The sequence below is a fragment of the Podarcis tiliguerta genome, assembly GCF_965153285.1.
Source record: "Podarcis tiliguerta genome assembly, chromosome: 8".
Lineage (NCBI taxonomy): Eukaryota > Metazoa > Chordata > Lepidosauria > Squamata > Lacertidae > Podarcis > Podarcis tiliguerta.
In genome coordinates, this window is record NC_139541.1 from 49,029,230 (window position 1) to 49,046,911 (window position 17,682).

General features: G+C 42.4%; 1 protein-coding gene and 1 long non-coding RNA gene across 3 annotated transcripts in view; both read right to left on the reverse strand.

The window, feature by feature from the left end:
* Positions 1 to 2,363: 2,363 nt before the first annotated feature.
* The window catches only part of MBTPS1 (membrane bound transcription factor peptidase, site 1), a 30,320-nt gene continuing 15,001 nt past the window's right edge, over positions 2,364 to 17,682 (reverse strand). Inside the window, exons 12-23 of one of the 2 annotated variants that reach the window (XR_014514296.1) lie at positions 17,200 to 17,344; positions 16,075 to 16,263; positions 14,584 to 14,756; positions 13,514 to 13,629; positions 12,600 to 12,756; positions 11,656 to 11,780; positions 10,513 to 10,590; positions 8,869 to 9,009; positions 6,321 to 6,452; positions 5,145 to 5,271; positions 4,046 to 4,471; positions 2,364 to 3,853 (exon numbers count right to left, since the gene is read on the reverse strand). Coding sequence is in view for 1 of the 2 variants with exons in the window: in XM_083452647.1 (XP_083308773.1) it covers positions 3,017 to 3,210; positions 4,341 to 4,471; positions 5,145 to 5,271; positions 6,321 to 6,452; positions 8,869 to 9,009; positions 10,513 to 10,590; positions 11,656 to 11,780; positions 12,600 to 12,756; positions 13,514 to 13,629; positions 14,584 to 14,756; positions 16,075 to 16,263; positions 17,200 to 17,344 (1,708 nt within the window). In the remaining variant the exon portion in view is untranslated. The remainder of the gene's footprint in view (positions 3,854 to 4,045; positions 4,472 to 5,144; positions 5,272 to 6,320; positions 6,453 to 8,868; positions 9,010 to 10,512; positions 10,591 to 11,655; positions 11,781 to 12,599; positions 12,757 to 13,513; positions 13,630 to 14,583; positions 14,757 to 16,074; positions 16,264 to 17,199; positions 17,345 to 17,682) is intronic. The other variant, XM_083452647.1, reaches the window with a different exon arrangement.
* LOC310683159 lies at positions 5,804 to 6,314 on the reverse strand. The gene is made up of 2 exons (XR_014514309.1): positions 6,170 to 6,314; positions 5,804 to 5,955 (listed from the first exon to the last, which is right to left on the reverse strand). It is a non-coding gene; the product is annotated as an uncharacterized lncRNA (long non-coding RNA).

The window sequence follows — 17,682 nt, forward strand, 5'->3', positions numbered from 1 at the left end:
CACAAATTCCCAGTCAGACACCCCACACTAAAAATAGAAGAAAAATGCCAAACCAAGAGAAGTGTGCTTTGCTCCTTGTTTCCTTTACCCTGGATCAGTGGCAGTTTCTCGACAGGAGAGGGTAGTTCTTATTTACTATATAGTGACGCCAGCAGACACATTAAAAAGTGAGTACTTTAAAAGTATTTACTATTAAAGGATGCAAATGCCTATTACCTGACAGAAGAGGAAGAGGAAGAGGTGGCAGCCCCAGCCAAAAGAAGGTAGCAGCATTTTATACGGTTTGGGCAGATTGTCTTAAGTATGGAAACTGAACACTTTCTGCCCTTATGCAATTGGTATACAATATATGCTTTCCCTGACATTGCCTGCCTTTAAGTACTTAATAAGCACACACACGTAACACATTTAATTCCCCTCCACCCCCATTTATCAAACCACACATTTGTGACCAATTGCACATTTTAAAAAAAACCCTTCAAACATGCCCCAGGGTATATGTGTGTGTTAAATATCTGGTTACATGGCCAGAATGCTGTGTAAAAGCTAGAATTCATGACTAGCTGCTAGTTTATTTAGAGGCAAGCTGGGAGGACAGCCAAGAGACCGTCTAAAGGAATTAAGTTACCAAGTACCCTTCTCTGGAAAGGGAGTTTTCCCAGCTAAAATCTGGATTGAAGACAGAGCTATATTGGCTCAGGAAAGGGGCTTCTGCTGGCCCGTTGGTATTTTTGGCTTCTCTCCCACCCCCCCCACCCCATCTTAAACACAGTGTGCAAAGCAGAAGTTTGGAAAGCTCTGTTTTTGGTGTGAAATGAGGATCCTTGCAGTTTTTACTTTTGTGGAGTACAAAAATGTAGATAGTGGGGGGGAGGAGGAAATTAAATGCATACAGTACTTACTTACAAGAACACCTGCTTTAGCTAATGTTCTATCTTAATTCCCAACCATTGACATATTTGTTAAGACTTTGTGTTTCAAATGACATACTCCCAGAGTGTGGTTAATGCTTAATGACTTCACCAGGGGTTGCCACTAGGTCTCAGGTCTGGGCCCTGAAATCTCATAGTCTGGGATGCTCCTGTCCTGAAAACCCTTAGGTATCTGTAGCACCCAGGAAAACCTCACTCAGCCCCACAATCTCCATAAATTGATCTCATGGCTACAACATCCAACCACACTTTTTTTGTATTTTTGTCCTCTCCACCCCACCCGTTTTGTGTTACATCTTGCTCAATAAAGAACTCTGAAGAATTTAGAAGCTAGTCATAATTTTGTGACCTTTTTGGTTGGCCTTCCTAAAGAGATTACCTTTCCAGCATTATCACCTGCTCACTGCTGCAGCTCTGAGGGCCCTTCAATTGGCCTCTCAAACTGTGCCTTTCAAGGGTTAAGAGCTTTACTGAAAGTCCCCTCATTTCTGGTTGGGCTCATACATTTTTTTTCTTTTTTTAAGAGCCTGACAAGCAGAAATATGGCAGAAGGTTGCTTTTCAAAGCGTGCAGATGGGATAGCTTCAGCTGCTGAGTTCTTGAGCCTGTCGTACAGTTGAGTTTTGAGGCACAGCAAAATGTAAGAAAAAAGAACTTGATAAGCTCATGTTAAAGGGACGGTTTCAGTGCCTTGCAATTTGCATTTCATTTATCCCGGTTTTGAGAAATACAACCCTCCAGATCTCTCTGTCTGGCAGGATATAAAAGTAAAGAAGTAAATAAATGCAACACTCTTCCATGGAATCACTTTAGTCCTTGATACTGCGTAATCACAGCATGATAATCAAGAGGTGGTAAAATTTCTCTCCACTCCAACATCTTAAAAAAAACAAACTGAATTTACACATGCCAAATTGGATCCCAATTTGAAGGCATGTGAAATTACAGAAACTTATTGCAATATAAGTTGCACCTCAGGGCCAGACCATGTGCAGGGATCTTACCAGAGCTGCTGTCATTCAATGATACCACTGGGACTCACTGTGTCAAATGAACCCGGGCTCTGATATAGATCTCTTGAACCAACCACAAGTCGTAAACCATAAGCAAAACTTGGTTGCAGTTTGTGGTTTGGTTGCAGTCTGTTTTTGATTACATGCTAAGGAAAGCCATGGGTTAAGTTCAGCACAGCATCAGAATAATATTGGAGTGGTGGAGGTGGTAAGCAGCCACTATTTCCTGTCCCAGAGTCTGCATACTTGCATGCTAAGCCATGGTTTAGCTTAGTGTGCAAGCCAGGCGAGTCTATATGGCAGTCAAAACCCAATCAAAGTGCTTATGTTCACAAATGAAAAGGTTTTGGCAAACATGAAGAAAGGATTGCAGAACTGCTTCCTACCCAAGCTTTCAAGGAGGAAAAACTTCTATGCATTTTTGTTTCAGCTTCGATACAGGTAACATATTTATTGGAAAAATTTTCTCCACCAACAATGGTGAAATCATGCCAAAAAATTACAAAACATCATGGTAAGTTGCTTTATAAAAATAAACAGAAGGATTTTGCCAGACTGATTTCTCCCCTTCTCCCTGTCAGTTTTGCATTTTCGTCCTTACAGCAGGATGTTGCGAGTTCTATTTCTCTTTGTAATATATAGTATTAGAAAATTGCATTCCATTCAGAAAAATGGTTCTGCTATCAGATAGCCAAGAGCCTTGAAGAGGCTCTTCTCCCAAGTTCTTCCTAAAATAAATATAGAAAATAGCCTCTAATGAAAAGGTTTGGTCAGTTTAAAAGAAAAGAAAAAAAGGTCTCTTTTCCTCCCTTTTTGGGAAATAGAACAACATATCGGTTCTTTTTAAATAGTGCTCAAGGCTTTGGTGGGTTCAGCTACTGAAAATAATAGTAGTTTTTTATAAAAAAATCTCGTGATGATCCACTGAGTTCTTGTTTTGTCAGTAGCCGAAGAAAACATGGGTTCCTGCTTGAATCAGTCACCAAATGCCAGGCACAAGCAATCTTCATTAGTAACGATCATCATAATTCCATGAAGCAGCCAGTAGGAGGTAATCTTTGGCAACTGTGGTCAAACAGATGGTGTCTTTGGTAGGTGACCCTGCTGTATAATTTGTGGCCGCTTGACTCTGGGCTTCCGTCTCTTTGGCCTGCTCTTAGCTTTGATCTGCACCACAAAGAAGGCCAGGACCACCATAGCACCGAGTAACGCAAAGACGGGTATCGTCCCTCCCACATCCTGGTTGTACCGTCCAGGCATTATTCCTGTATGGGAAAGGGAGGAGATTAATGTGAGCAAGCTGAGGATGCATTAAGCCATGGGCAAACAAGAGTTGTAGAAACTGCCACACAACTACTGGGTTGCCAGTCTTACTCAGAGTAGACTCACTGAAATTAATAGTCATGGCCAACTTAGGCCCACTAATTTCAAATGGGTCTACTCTGAGTAGGACTTGGTTGGATACAACTCACTGATTTCAACCAGGGATCACTTCTATGCAATTATATTAAAGCTGATCATCAAAAGCATAGGCCTGCCTAAAGTTTCCCTTGTGGGGGAGACCACCATTTGAAAACCAATTTTAGAATATGAAACAGTGAACCTACTATGTGCCCTCCTCTATTGATTTTACCTGGCTGTAAAGTATCCCAGAACTATGAACTCTTCCTTGCCTGTATGGAGAGTGGTACACATCTGGCCGCACCCACCACTAGCATGTGGCCCCTTGGAGGCTGCCCATGAGAAAATGTGGCCCCTTGGGCTAAAAATGGTTTCCCACCCCTGCTCCAGGGTGTTGTTTGAGTTCACATGGGGGGTGTCCATCAGGGCTAGGCATCAGTGTGCATAAACAGGGTGTGTGCCATAGAGCATTCCCCTAGAGGAATTTCAATGGCAGACATACAGGGGCTGCTTATAGAATCATAGAATCATAGAGTTGGAATAGACCACAAGGGCCATCGAGTCCAACCCCCTGCCAAGCAGGAAACACCACCAGAGCACTCCTGACATATGGTTGTCAAGCCTCTGCTTAAAGACCTCCAAAGAAGGAGACTCCACCACACTCCTTGGCAGCAAATTCCACTGTCGAACAGCTCTTACTGCTTATCAGACTACTCTACGTAGAAAGTGAAAACTACTTTTCCAAAATATCAAAAGCCAGAAATTTCACAAGGTATGCCTGTGAATACTGTGGGCAGGTGTGCTAGCACTAATTATTGCCAAAAAATACATACTAAAGAGACATAAATGAGGTGTAATCTTGATAACTAAAAGTTGGATCAAGATGATTCCAGATGTCTCTGTATTTCTTCTGCATAGGTGTGTATGCTTCTATCTCATTTAGTGTGCTGTGATGCACTGCGGGCAACAGGTGTCCCACCATTCTGGCACCTACCCCCTGGAATATCCCAGGCTCCACTTTCTCCAGGTGACAAAGGCCTTACTTGGGGTCGGTTCTGACGGAAACTTGGTAAAGCCACTTTGTCCAGGTCGATTGACAGTAACTTCTGATGTTTCCATAGGTTGCTGGAAAAAATGAAAGCATCCAAAACTATTTGTACACTGAACTACTAGTCAATCAAGATTGATAGAAAACATTTTGAATATCTGAACATTTCAGTGGGTCTACTCTATGTACATCTTAGGTGGGATACAACCTAGGATTGCAAACTACGTCAGGCAGACTCAGCCTTGTTTGGCCAGAGCTGGGCAGTGGCACATGGAAACTGCAGAGACTAGCCACAGTGGACATCCTTACATCTATAGGTCAGAAGAGGTCAGGTGATACTCCCCAAATCTTATGAAAACCCATGGGCTGTCTTGATGGTCTGAGCAACTGGGAAGTCAGTGCATGCTGGGTACACGCCACATTTGCAAGGTCTGGCGTTCCATGTTGTTTCACTTCTAGATGGCGGGCCTTAAATATTAAGGGTGGCATTTTCATCTCCACAATCAGGAGAGCTAGAAACTATTTTTTGGGAGGGGAGGAAGCAGACAGGTTTCTTGCGAGTGTGAATTCAGCTAACTGCTGGTTCTATGGGGTTTTTTGGTATGTTTTTAATTACATTTTAACAGTATCATTCATATGCCTGGAAAGTTAATCAGACAAAATACCGTGTTGATTGAGTGCCATATTGATTACATTCAAAACTGGAAACTGGAAACTAAAGGTGGATTTAACAAAATCGGAAATTGCAACCTGGGAGCCGTTTCGTTCAGAGGCTGTGGCTTTGCCCAAGACAAATGAGGACACGCTGGGAGCGAGCGGGGCTTAGGGTCACGCAGGTGAGCCTCGAGCACCTTCGAATATCGATGAAGATGGTTACCTGAAATCACACAGCAAAACAGTTATACCAGAAGATAATTCCCTGCCTGCTGCCCGTGCTGTTTTCTAAACATGAGGAACACATCTTGCCATTCCTGGAGTACACACGCCCTCCCAAATTCTACAGTAGGTGGAGGCATGGAGCAAGTGTTCTGGTTGGAGGGCAGATACATTTGCCTCATGCTTCCCATGGAAGCAGTCAACCTGAAGTGGGGGGCAGATATTGGGAGACTGTCCAAGAACCTGAATTTCCCCTCCCCTCCTCCCACCACATTTACATTTGACCCCTGCCTGTTATGAACCCTGCCAAATAGACTGAGGCAGGTAAGAGCAGTAAACTAACCTGGACCTTGTGTTCATCATCTGAGGTCCTTTCTCTGTGTGCCTTCTCTGAGGGAGATCCAGAAGCTGGCAACATGACAATGGGCCTTTTCAGTGGTAGATCTCCCACTTATGGAATGGTCTCCTTGGGGAGGCCTGCCTGGGTCCATTACTGGCTACATTTAGGCACCAGGCCAGGCAACAACTCCCCCCCCCAGCCAGATTATTGGCCTTTAACTTAAGAAACTTTTAGACACTACAACCTCTTAGTGTGTGGAATGCTGGACTGCTTTCTATGTATATTAGTGTTTTTAGCTTATTTTTTAGCTTTATAGTGCTTTTGATTTTTGTATTACAGTGGTACCTTGGGTTACAGACGCTTCAGGTTACAGACTCCACTAACCCAGAAATAGTACCTCAGGTTAAGAACTTTGCTTCAGGATGAGAACAGAAATCATGTGGCGGCAGCGGGAGGCCCTATTTGCTAAAGTGGTACCTCAGGTTAAGAACAGTTTCAGGTTAAGAATGGACCTCCGGAACAAATTAAGTTCTTAACCTGAGGTACCACTGTACATTACACTACAAGTCGCTTTGAATTTGCATTTTGTTTTGGTTTTTAAAAAGCAACTAATAAGTCCGAAGAATAGTAACAATGGGCTCATCCACCCCACTCCCAGGCCAAATACTACCACAGCTCATCTGTAGCAGCACAAATCAAATGAAAATCACCTTCCATTCGCTCTGGAAGAGCATATCCTATGCCTGTTGGAGGTCGTTGTCTGTTTTCTGAATGGCTGAGGCTTGGTGGCATAACTCCATAAGATGTGTATTGAAGAAGAGAATCAAGAAGCCAAAAGCAATCTGGAATTTAATAATAATAAAAAGCGAGTGTTTTAATAGTTCCCTCTAGCCAAACAAACCAACTCCACACATTAACTACACTGATTGACTCTTTTAAATCCACTGCTGCCACCTGTTTTCCCTTGACACTGCATTGCTGCTCTTTTTCCGTGCTGTGCTCCTGAAGCTCAGCCCAATTCTTTTGCTGGGACTAAGAATGGAATGGGGAATGCTCTTGAGCCTGGGTTTCAACTCCCATCAGTCCCAGGCAGCGTGGCCAACCGTCAAGGATGACGCAGCTTTAAACCATGTCTCTGATCTGCTCAGCACTCCCATGCAGACTCCTTCAGAGGTGGAACAATAGCCATCACCATGGTTTGTTAGTTCAAAATGCAAATTCATTTCAAACCTTATTTTCTGATTCTGGTGTTGCCTATCACAAACAATGGTTTAATGTGATGGTTCAGACACTAAAGGGAAGTTAAGCTTCCATCACGATGGCTTAGTGAGCTGTTGGGATGGAGCCTCAATGCCTGTCTTCTATGCCTTCACGACATCAACCCTGTGAAAGGAGAAGTCTTATCCATGGCTACCCAGTGAATTTTAAAATGTTTGCTCTTTCATGTGAATTGACATGGTGCAATAAAGTCAATCTAAGCTGTTAGAAAGAAGGCTTTCGTTTACAAGAGCAATGTTTATTAATGCAGCAGAACAGGGCTGCCCAGAGGGGCATCATAATTGTTTTCAGCCTTTAAATTGGGAATAGGCTATTTTGAGGCACATATCTTTTTGGCATGAACAAAAACTACTGTGCTGGGGAAATTTTAACTCGCCAATTTTTCAGACCTTGGAAATCTAGTTTAGCCTTCACAGACCATTTTAGAACACTGTCTGACAATTCCCACCCAGGATAGCGGTTTGGTGGGAATGGGAGTTAATCTGCATAATCCTGATGTAACTGAAATGCTCACCTTTGATTTTTTTTTTAATTAAAAAAAACAGAGGTCAGACACATTTTTAGGATTTACAAATCATATATGCGAGGAATTTTAAACACAGCTAAGCTCACTGATGTCACAGCAGGAGGTACTGCTTTCAATTTGCAACATGAAAGCCAGTTTGATACTGTATTTAAAGCTATCCTCTTTGACTGATACAAAGAGCTCGGCGCTGAATTTAAAGGCATCCTCTGGATGCTGACCTGGTGTTTGTTTCCAAGCCCAACTGAAGGCACTCACACTGGTGTTCAAAGCCCTCCATGACTTAGGCCCCAAATGGCCGAAAGACTGCGCTGTTCCCTACAGACCTTCCCAGGTGTTAAGATCAGTAGTGTCTCGAGGGGTGGTAACATGGGAGAGGGCTTCCTCTGTCACAGTGGTGGAATTCCCTCCCAACAGAGGGGCAACTTGTGCTATCGTTATTCAGCTTTCATCGTAAGCTAAAGACATAGCGCTCCCCAGGCCTTTGATCTATTTTACTTTTTTGTAGTGATATTTTGTTTTAAACTGCATTGTTTCTGCTGCTGTAGTGTATTTTGGGACCTTATGATGAAGGATGAGTAAGAAATCTAACAATTAATTATAGGGATCAAAATCCCTAAATTCCCTATATTTGGTATGAAAGCTAAAACACAGGAATTGCAGATTGAAGGCATCAAATGAAAGATGGACAGTAAATAATTTCCAACCATAGTCATACATGGAGTAGACCCAATGGATACAATAGGTCTACTCTGAGTATGACAAGCCTTCAATATCATCCAGAAATGTAAAGCGTTTGAAAAAACAGTAGAAGGAATAGTTCTGAGGGTTCTATTAGATCTTCTGGTCCTATGAATTTCCCACCCCCACATCTTTGCATGGAACCATTCAAGGAGTTTCTTTTTCAAGTCCGAGTGAAGTTATTCTATCTGGAAGCTGGAGCGGGAGAAGAAATCAGCAAGTGGTAGGAAACCGCTAAAGACAAGGTTCACTCTTTAAGTCTTAAAAAATTTGCTTGTAAATTTACTATGCAAATTTGCTATGCAAAAGTAACAGCACTCCATGACTAATCCCAAAGAATCTTGCAATTATTGACTCTGAATCACCTCAAATCAGATCATTTCTTCTCAGCAAATCTTTTTTCCTAGCTTGTAAGATTGAGATTCTTTTCTGTCTCCTTCTCTCTCTCACTCATGAACAATTCTTCCACTAAAGCTGCATTCCTGTGCCCAATTACTGGGAGTAAACCTAATTGCCCTTTGCTTCTGAGTAGACATACATAGGATTTTGCAATAAGAGACCTGCCACTAGCGAAGGTGGGATTTCAACTTGTTCTACTGCAGATATGAAGTCATTTTACCATATGGTAGGGTGGCTGTCCGCTGTGCATTGGCATTGTGACAACAGACTTTAACTTACACGAGTAATGGGATGCTTTCTTAGCAAACGTAACACACCTTTCTGCCTGTGGCTATCATCCAAGCAATTTGAATCACCGTACAAAACGATTCTGCCTCCACCTTCTGAAGGAACTTGGAAAAGGCCCAAAATGGGGACGTTTTCTATTATTGCAGTTTCCTGCTTTAAAACTTCAAGACCTAGAGGAAAGGGTGGAAAGGAAAATTGTCAAATGGCAACATCCCAATGATCTTGCATAACTTGGGTAGTCAAAAAGCACTGGCTCTCAAACAAAAGATTTAAGACACATTACACTTCTACAGGATGGGTGTGTCCGTCTGTGTGTGTTTGTGTGAGAACAAAATGGAAAAACCCTCCCATCGCCTTAATCCTATGAATCCTATGTGTAATGCTGCACCTCTGCACTTTAAATGATTTCCTATGGCTTCCAAAGGACAGAAGAGTTGTAATTCTCATGCACATTTATTTAAATGGATTTACAGTGGAAATGTGGAGTGTTGGGGAATGCCCATTGCTCAGTGGTAGAGCATCTGCTTTGAATGCGGAAGGTCCCATGTTTAATCCTCACAGGCACCTCCAGATAGGCTTAGGAAAGACTCCGTGCCTGAAACTCTCAAGAGCTTTGTAAAATGGTTAAACATGATCTAAACAGGTTGCAACAGGACTGAAAAGCCAAATACAATACCACCAAATTGCCATCATTCTTTATTTTGCTTCCATGAAAGATAAGGGGAAATAATGAGCAGCAAGCAATGGCTATACGAGAAGGCAAATGTACTTTTCATTATAATTGGAACTGTCTGGTTTATCAACAGTCATAGTTAATGGTTCAGCATAAAAGGAAAGAAGATTAGGAGACTAATTTGGGGAAACCATTTTTAAAAAACCAAAAAGCGACTTCCATTGTCCTTTCTCTGTTATCAAAAGAATTGTAGCAGAGTCCTTGTATCAAAGCTGCACGTGAAGAGAGCCACACGTGTGTGCTGGGAGCAGAGGTCAAATGTGATTAATGGAATAAATAGCAGCTCTTTTTCTTGCTCATGAGAAACTGCAAGTTGCTTTTTAAACTCCAGTGATTTTACAAAGCAGCGCTCCTGATGCAGGGCTGGAGGCAGGAAAAAGCCTATAATGCCCAAGGGCTAAGTGCTGTGGCCCTCTAGATGTTGCCAGACCCCAACTCTAATCAGCCCCAGCCAGAATAGCCAACAGCCAAGGATGATGGAAGCTGTAGCCCAACAGCATCTGAAGAGCCACACGCTAGCCTCTCATGCTTTCCTGTCCATGAGCAAACCCATACCCACCAGCTCTGCTCTCAGATTTTGGAGCTCTTTGGGCAGGGGAGTGCTCCTGGGATGGGGTGGTTCTTTAGGGCAGGAGATCCACATCTGGAAACCCACCTGATTCAAGTTTGCAAACAACTTTACCCGAAGTTATTTGGAAGCCACTTAAACCTTCAAAGTGGTGAGCCATGATGTGGCTATAAGCCTTTCCAGTGCAACACTTTTGGACACTTTGGATGAACAAAGATCAGCATGGAAGGTGGCTCTTTGCTTTTACTTGAAAAACTAAGTGAAAAGTTAACCCCTGTCATGCCCAAAAGGGCGGCTAGAAGTTAAATTATACAATGAACCATAATTCCGTGCCTACCTAGTAGGAATAGGAAATGAAATGTGGCTCTGTACCTTGATCCTTAAAGGTCTGTGCAATCACAATGCCATCTTCTGGAAACTTTGCAATACTACATCCGGAGGCGTAGTTCACTGCAAATTAAAAAAAAGGGAGCAATTCACCAATTCTAGCTTATAACTAGAATCTTGCAACCATAATTTGACTGGTGGATTCAAATCAGCCACCCAACCCAGCCACACTACCCTTTTAATAGCTTTTGGGCCTATGCTGAGAAAGCTCTTGCGCCTTCCTTATACACGTGCATACAGGATTGAAGCCTAAAAGTTGCAAAAGAAGATCTGTTACTAGCCACAGCTTTTTCCATTACAGGGCTGCAGTAGCAACAGACTTTGAACCAGGAGCAATTCTCCCTTCAATATATATCTTAAAAGACACAGGTATCCTTTCAAGATCCCAATCTGGCAAAACGTCTCACAGACTCCAACTCCCTTGTCTGCCTCACTATTCCCACTGCTATTATTAGTTACTGCTCTTGTTCTTGTTATTATATCTATTACCTGCTCTTCGCAAGAAGATCCCAGGGTGGGTTACAGAAATAAAAATACTGCATTAAAATAGCTTAAAACAAATTACAATCACAACTAGGGTGGGTCATTCATATAAATGAGTCTCTCTCTCTCTCTCTCTCTCTCTCTCTCTCTGTGGATATAGATATCTCCAGTGTTGAAGGCCAAGGTAAAGAGGTGCATACACTGAACACTGTACAATTAAGGTGCCAAATGCACCTCTGTGGGAATGGAATCCCACAACTTAAGGGCTGGCACAAACAATGCACTATCCCAGGCCACCACCCACAATAGCTTCTGAGAGTGGTGGAGCTATCAAGGTGGCCCCCTCTGCAAACATCTTGTCCATCAATCCTGTGGTAAGGGAAAAGAGAGCCTGCTTGGGTCAAACTACACAGGGCCAATGGACACCATCAACCCCATGAGAAGGAGAGTGAGGCAAGCAAGCAGAGATATCAGGGCCTGTCCCTGTTACACTGTCCTCTACCTACCCTCCCCTACCCTCCCCATCCTGCTGCCCGTATGTGAACCTTACTTTCTGTATGATTTACTTTAGTATTTTAAAATTGTGCCTTGGTGGACTGGTGACATATAAATGCAATAAATAAATAAGACACCCAGTTGACTTACTTTCATGACTTGCCATGGTAAAATCTCCTTCATACAGCCCGTCACTAAAGGCCATGCCCCACACCGAAAGAAGATCATTCAGAGCTGGAATATTAGCTCCCCCAGTATCAGGCATCCACCACTGCCTGCAAATGCATCACCACAAGGCAAGTTATCACAACCCAGAAAACACTGTCATTTCTTTGGTGGGTAAATTTGAACTGCCACGACCCACACCTAATGTCCATGCTGACACAGTAATCACTAAAGACAACAGGATGCATATTTGGAGGAGCCTCAGATATGCAGAGGCTTTACAATATTCCATGCGCATCTGCCAATGACTAAGTTTGCCTAGGCCTCTTTAAAAAAAAGAAAAAGAGCTGAAGTTTATTATTATTGATAAAACTTCTATACAGTCATACCTCGGGTTGAACCCCCACCAGTTTATGAACAAAACAATATTTCATGAATTCGTTTAATTAGCCAAAGACCTGGGAAAACAGGAATGTTTTTGCCTGGCACCTAAAGACATGTAACTAAGGCACCAGGTGAGTCTCCCTGGGGAGAGCATTCCACAAACAGGGAGCCATCACAGAAAACGCCCATTCTTGTGTTGCCACCCTCCAGACCTATCGCAAAGAAGGGACACAAAGAAGGGCCTTAAATGATGATTACAGGGTCCAGGTTGCTTCATATGGATGGAGGCAGTCCTTGAGGTATGCGGTCCTGAGCCACTTAAATATTCAGATTGATTTAAGTTTTTCATTTTTCTACTAACATTTTAAAGCTTCCCTACAAGTGACAAACTACATCACCCAACAACCATTTGATTTTGAAATCCTCTGACTGACCATCTAGAAAATTCTGAAATAAAAAACTGACCTCTAGGTGAGCTGTATAAAGGATAATATAGGAAACAGCAGGCAATGGCTTCAATCTGGCCAGTTCCTGAAAATCCATACCTTGTGTTTTCATCGTAAAACTTGACTTTCCTCATCACTGAGGTGTTGTACCAGTCACTGAATATTATGAGTGACAGTCCATTGTCAACATCCCTCCTCAGCTTAGTGATTTCTTCTGGAAAATACTCTTCCTCACTGTCCACCATCAATAAGGTCCCTGCAGGAAAAGGGGAACAACAATTCAGAATGACAAAAACCTGCCCAACATCACTTTGCCCCTTGCTTGCTCCCAGACCTTTTTATGAAGGGGGATAGAACAATGCATGGCCCAACTTCTTGCCTCAGAGAGCAGATATCCAGTGATTCACATCCTGTTGTAATACAGTGGTGCCTCGCAAGACGAAATTAATTCGTTCTGAGAGTCTCTTCGTCTAGCAGTTTTTTCGTCTTGCGAAGCAACCCTATTAGCGGCTTAGCGGATTAGCGCTATTAGCGGCTATTAGCGGCTTTTAAAGGCTTAAGGGATTAGCGGATTAGCTGCTAAAAGGCTATTAGCGGCTTAGCGGCTTAGAAAAAGGGGGTGGGGAGCGGAAAAAAATCTCAAAACTCGCAAGACATTTTCGTCTTGCAAAGCAAGCCCATAGGGAAATTCGTCCTGCGAAGCGCATTGAAAAACGGAAAACCCTTTCGTCTAGCGGGTTGTCCGTCTTGCGAGGCATTCGTCTTGCGGGGCACCACTGTACCGGGTTCTCCCTTTGACTAAAGACAGTCACATTTATCCTCCTTTCTTGGCTTCTGTGCCCCTTTTCAAGCAGCTTTGGCCAGGCCTCCCTCCTCCCCTCTCACTCCCAAGTCTCATATGGTGATTTTCCTCTGGCTTAAGGAAACCAGCAACCTCCATTTGGCTCCTCTTTGGCAAGCTTGCCTCCCCAAAACTGCTTTGATATATAAACAGCAATCTCACAATTACTTACCATACTGACTGGCATCGAAACAAGTGAAAGGTGAACCGAGAACTTCAACGAAATACCCCATACTTCTCAGATGTTGGTACATATCCCTGAAGTTTGTGTGGATGTGGTCACCGTTCCTAAATAAACCAAGTGAAGTATGTAACCTGATTTTCTTGTCATATTACTTTCTAAGGTTTTGGTATCTTAAAACAATATATGTGCACAGTTTATTGACAAAGCCTATCACTTGTGGTTCAGGACCAATGGCAGATAAGAAGGAATATATTTTGAAATACTGTGTGCATATAATAAACTAAAAAAAAATATTTCACAAGGTATGAAGAAGAGGGGGGCTGTTTTACCCTGAAGGCCACATTTCCTTCCAAGCGCCTGCAGTGGACAGGGACAAAGAAAAAACTACATTTGTACAGTAGGCTGGTTTCCATACATAACCCTCTGTATTCTTCATCATAAAAACAAGAGGCATTTACCAGAGTTTAAGGAAACATTCAGCAGGCAAAAACATTTGGGTTGCAAAGCCAAGTCAGTGAGATATATGGCTTGGGGGGTTGTGCAACAGCTTAGTGTCATGGCTTAGCGTCATGTGTGAACCAGACCACTGCCATGTTCAATGACTTTATATCTTGCTTAAAGCAGAACAAATCCCAATAGGGATTTATTTTTAGGATATATTTTGGGGAGGACAAAAAAGGAAAATGCAAATTACACAAGTCATTAATTTGAGGATGTAGTTTACCTCTATTACTGTCACAATGACAAAGACCTATTTTCTTTCTAAGCTAGGATGAAATACTGTAATTTGTGAATGAACCAGATTTTCATGGAATGTCAGACCTGAGTTTATAATTTCCCCTAGAACTACAGAAGATTAGGCAAATCTCCATGTTATCTTGAGAACAGAATTGTATTTCCTATTTTGTCAATGTTATTACATGCCAGCATCATCATCATCACCACCAATTATCCACCCTTTACCCTAAGGTCCCAGAGTGGGTTACAGCATTCAAAACAGTATTAAAAACAATTTCAAACAGTAGTAATGGTCAGTAATGCACAAAACACACACACACCAGTCTAAGGGATCATTCTTCATCCTCAAATTATCCCTTGGGAAATACCCTGGTGGATAGCGGAGATTGTGATATTGATCCCAGAGGACACGCTTACTACGTGGGGGTGTCGGGATAACTTTCACTTTTATTGGGAGTTTCACGGTTGAAGTCTGTTCAGCGCCAGCTTTTGACTGAAAGAAGTAGAAACAAAAAGGAGCCTGTTGTACCACAGAATGCTCCCCCAAACAAAATCCAAACTACAGAACATTCAACTGATAAATATTTTTTAAAGCTGTCATTCAAATACATTCCATCCCACCCCTTACCCCACCCTCACAATCTCACAGTATAATACTGTGGTGTAGTGGCTTAAATATGGAAAATACAGCTTGAAAACCCCAGTAAGCCACAAAGCTCACCAGGTGACACTAGTCAGGTCACTCTCTCAACCTTCCCTATTTTGCAAGGTTGCTCCAAGACTACAGCACCACTCTAACCTCCTTGGACAAAAGACCAGATACAGACGCTGAAGAATTTCAGATTTTGTGCTTGTATTTTCCAAACAGTATTTATGCCATGTACTGAAAGGATGGATTTTGTGTTCAAAATCAGCTTGTAAGAAGAGATCATCAGCTGTCCAGAGAAGAAATCTTCAAGAGTCGCACAAAGTGTGTCCAAGTACCTGGGCAAGACTAAAGCACTCCTTTGGGTCCCATGGACTTTAAAGCTAGATGATGCTGTTTCGTTCCTTTGTTGTTAGTGTCCACACCCCTAACATACATCAATACGCCCAGTAGGTTTAGATCTCAAGGCCAGCCCCACTTGGTATGACTTAACAAAAGCATTTATGAAAGCAACCACAGAGTGGGTGAGGAACCTTTTTTGATCAACCTTCCAGGAGGGCATGTCAGTGGTGGGAAGAGCAGGACACAAAACTGGGCAGAGCAATGAAGGTCCATTTTACCTTTGTGCAGCAGACTAGTTCGTGTACACACACTCACCCCTCTCTATCCTCCATCCTTTATCCAGCCAAGCAAAAACATGCAAGGGGTGTGTGAAGCAGGTGAGAGGTGTGGTCTGGGGTGAGTGGGTGTGGCTGAGAAACAGAGTATGGGCCAAAGAGAGTCCTGAGTGACAGACAGGCTGGGAGGGCTGCAACTGGCACCTGGACTATGTGTTTCCTGCTGCTGGTCTAAGAAAAGCACGTGGTCTGGCAGAACCGTCAGAATTCTATGTCAGTTTTCAGACATGGAAAGAGAACACACTTGCCTTTTGCTTGATCTTTAAGCATACTAATTCAATCATCTTCCAACTCTATGATTCTATGATTCTATGATCTAGCTACATTTCATGCTGCTGTATCAATAAGGGATGCTAAAGTTATATTACTGGCATGTGTTTCTCTCCTAGTAGCATTTTTTTATTATTATTTTGCTCAGTCATGTGCCATACTGTGCTAGGGTAAACAGCAGCAGATTATGGCTTAATAAACAACAAAGTAAGAAATACCTCATTTTCGGCCGGAGAGGAAACAGTGATCATGACATGTCCTTGTGCAATGCCTTCCCATGAGGCTGCTTTCTTTGCGACAGAAATAGAAATTGCTAGGTACCCTGACCAAGGCCATAAAACGGGGGAATAGGAGAAAGCCACCTCAATGTAATCTCCATTCTGTGGTAAATAGGGCTGCCAGTCGGGCTAGATAACACAAAACAAAACGTGGCTTGGTTAAAACACTGATGGATATAAATATATATATATATGACTCTGAACTAACATGATCCCTATTGATGGCTGTGTAATGCATTTTGTTCATTAGAACACTTGATGAATAAATCACCACTTCATGGGCAGGACTCAAGAAAACTCAGCAATGTATTTTCTGGATCTGCTCTTCCTTACTAAATAGGAATGACATCACCTTTGACCTGCAGGTTAACAAAGGTGGACTGGAGAGCCGTTTTATGGTATCCTGGAGGCACAGGCATGAGAGCAACATGACGATCAGGAACTACACACAGTATTTTGATATACTTTGCCACTTTCCAGAGTATAGTGGAAGCACTCCATCAGAACTGGATGCAACAGTCAGGCAGACTGCTGTTCTTCCTGTCCCCTACAACCTTAAAATGCTTATGTTGAAAGCTTACAATATAAAAACATGGAATCATGTACCCAATTAGCACAAAGTTAAAGCCATTTAGGGATATATGATAGCAAAATGTTCTGCTAGAACACTGTTGTGCTAAAGAATGCACAAGCAGGTTGCTTGTAACTTTGTTGTGCAATATATTGCTGAATCTGTTGCGCAACAGCATAACTGATTCCTCTCTTGTGCAATACAAAAACTCAGCTGTCCTCTAGCTCAAGAGGCTTTATGCCAGCAGACAGAATGCTGGATACAGCCCCATGTTGCTGCATTCATCAAACCACTTAATTGTTCTCAAAAATTAATTGTCATGTTATCCTAACAGCAGATTTTTAAATTTCTTGTATAAAATTGAATGAGGGTGAATGGACTTAAGTTTCAATGGGATGCATATTTAGGATCAGGTCTTCTCAAAACATCTCATCTACAGGAGGAAAGAGAAGCTAACATTCTGTAGAATAAGATTCAACTCTTTCAAAGTCTACCTTGTCTACGATTCTTCCAGTGACTCCCATTCCATTAAGGATAGTAACGTTCACAATTGTTGGCATGCCTCCATAGTAGATAGGTTGGGAGCAGTACGGCCACATGTAAGGGCATTCCGTCAAGTCGATGTAGCTCGGACTCAAACTAAACAGTCAGGAAAAATGAATACATGCATAAATACAGTCAATAAATAAACACGCCGTGAGCCTAAAAGACCAGTGTTTTAATCTTCTCCATTAAATCCTAGGCTTTAAAAACTAAAATTGAAATTGTAAATACACCAGGCAGAGTCAAAGATGCTCGTATTATTTTGAATCAATACAGCCATGGAAACAATAGCAATACACATTTTTTAAGCATAAATAAATAGAGAAGACTGTTTAGTACAGGGGTGGACAGACCTCTGGCTTCTTGAAACTACTTTGTTTTTTACTAGAACCCCAAGATCTACTTGCCAGAACTAGGTGCAAAAGGCATAGACC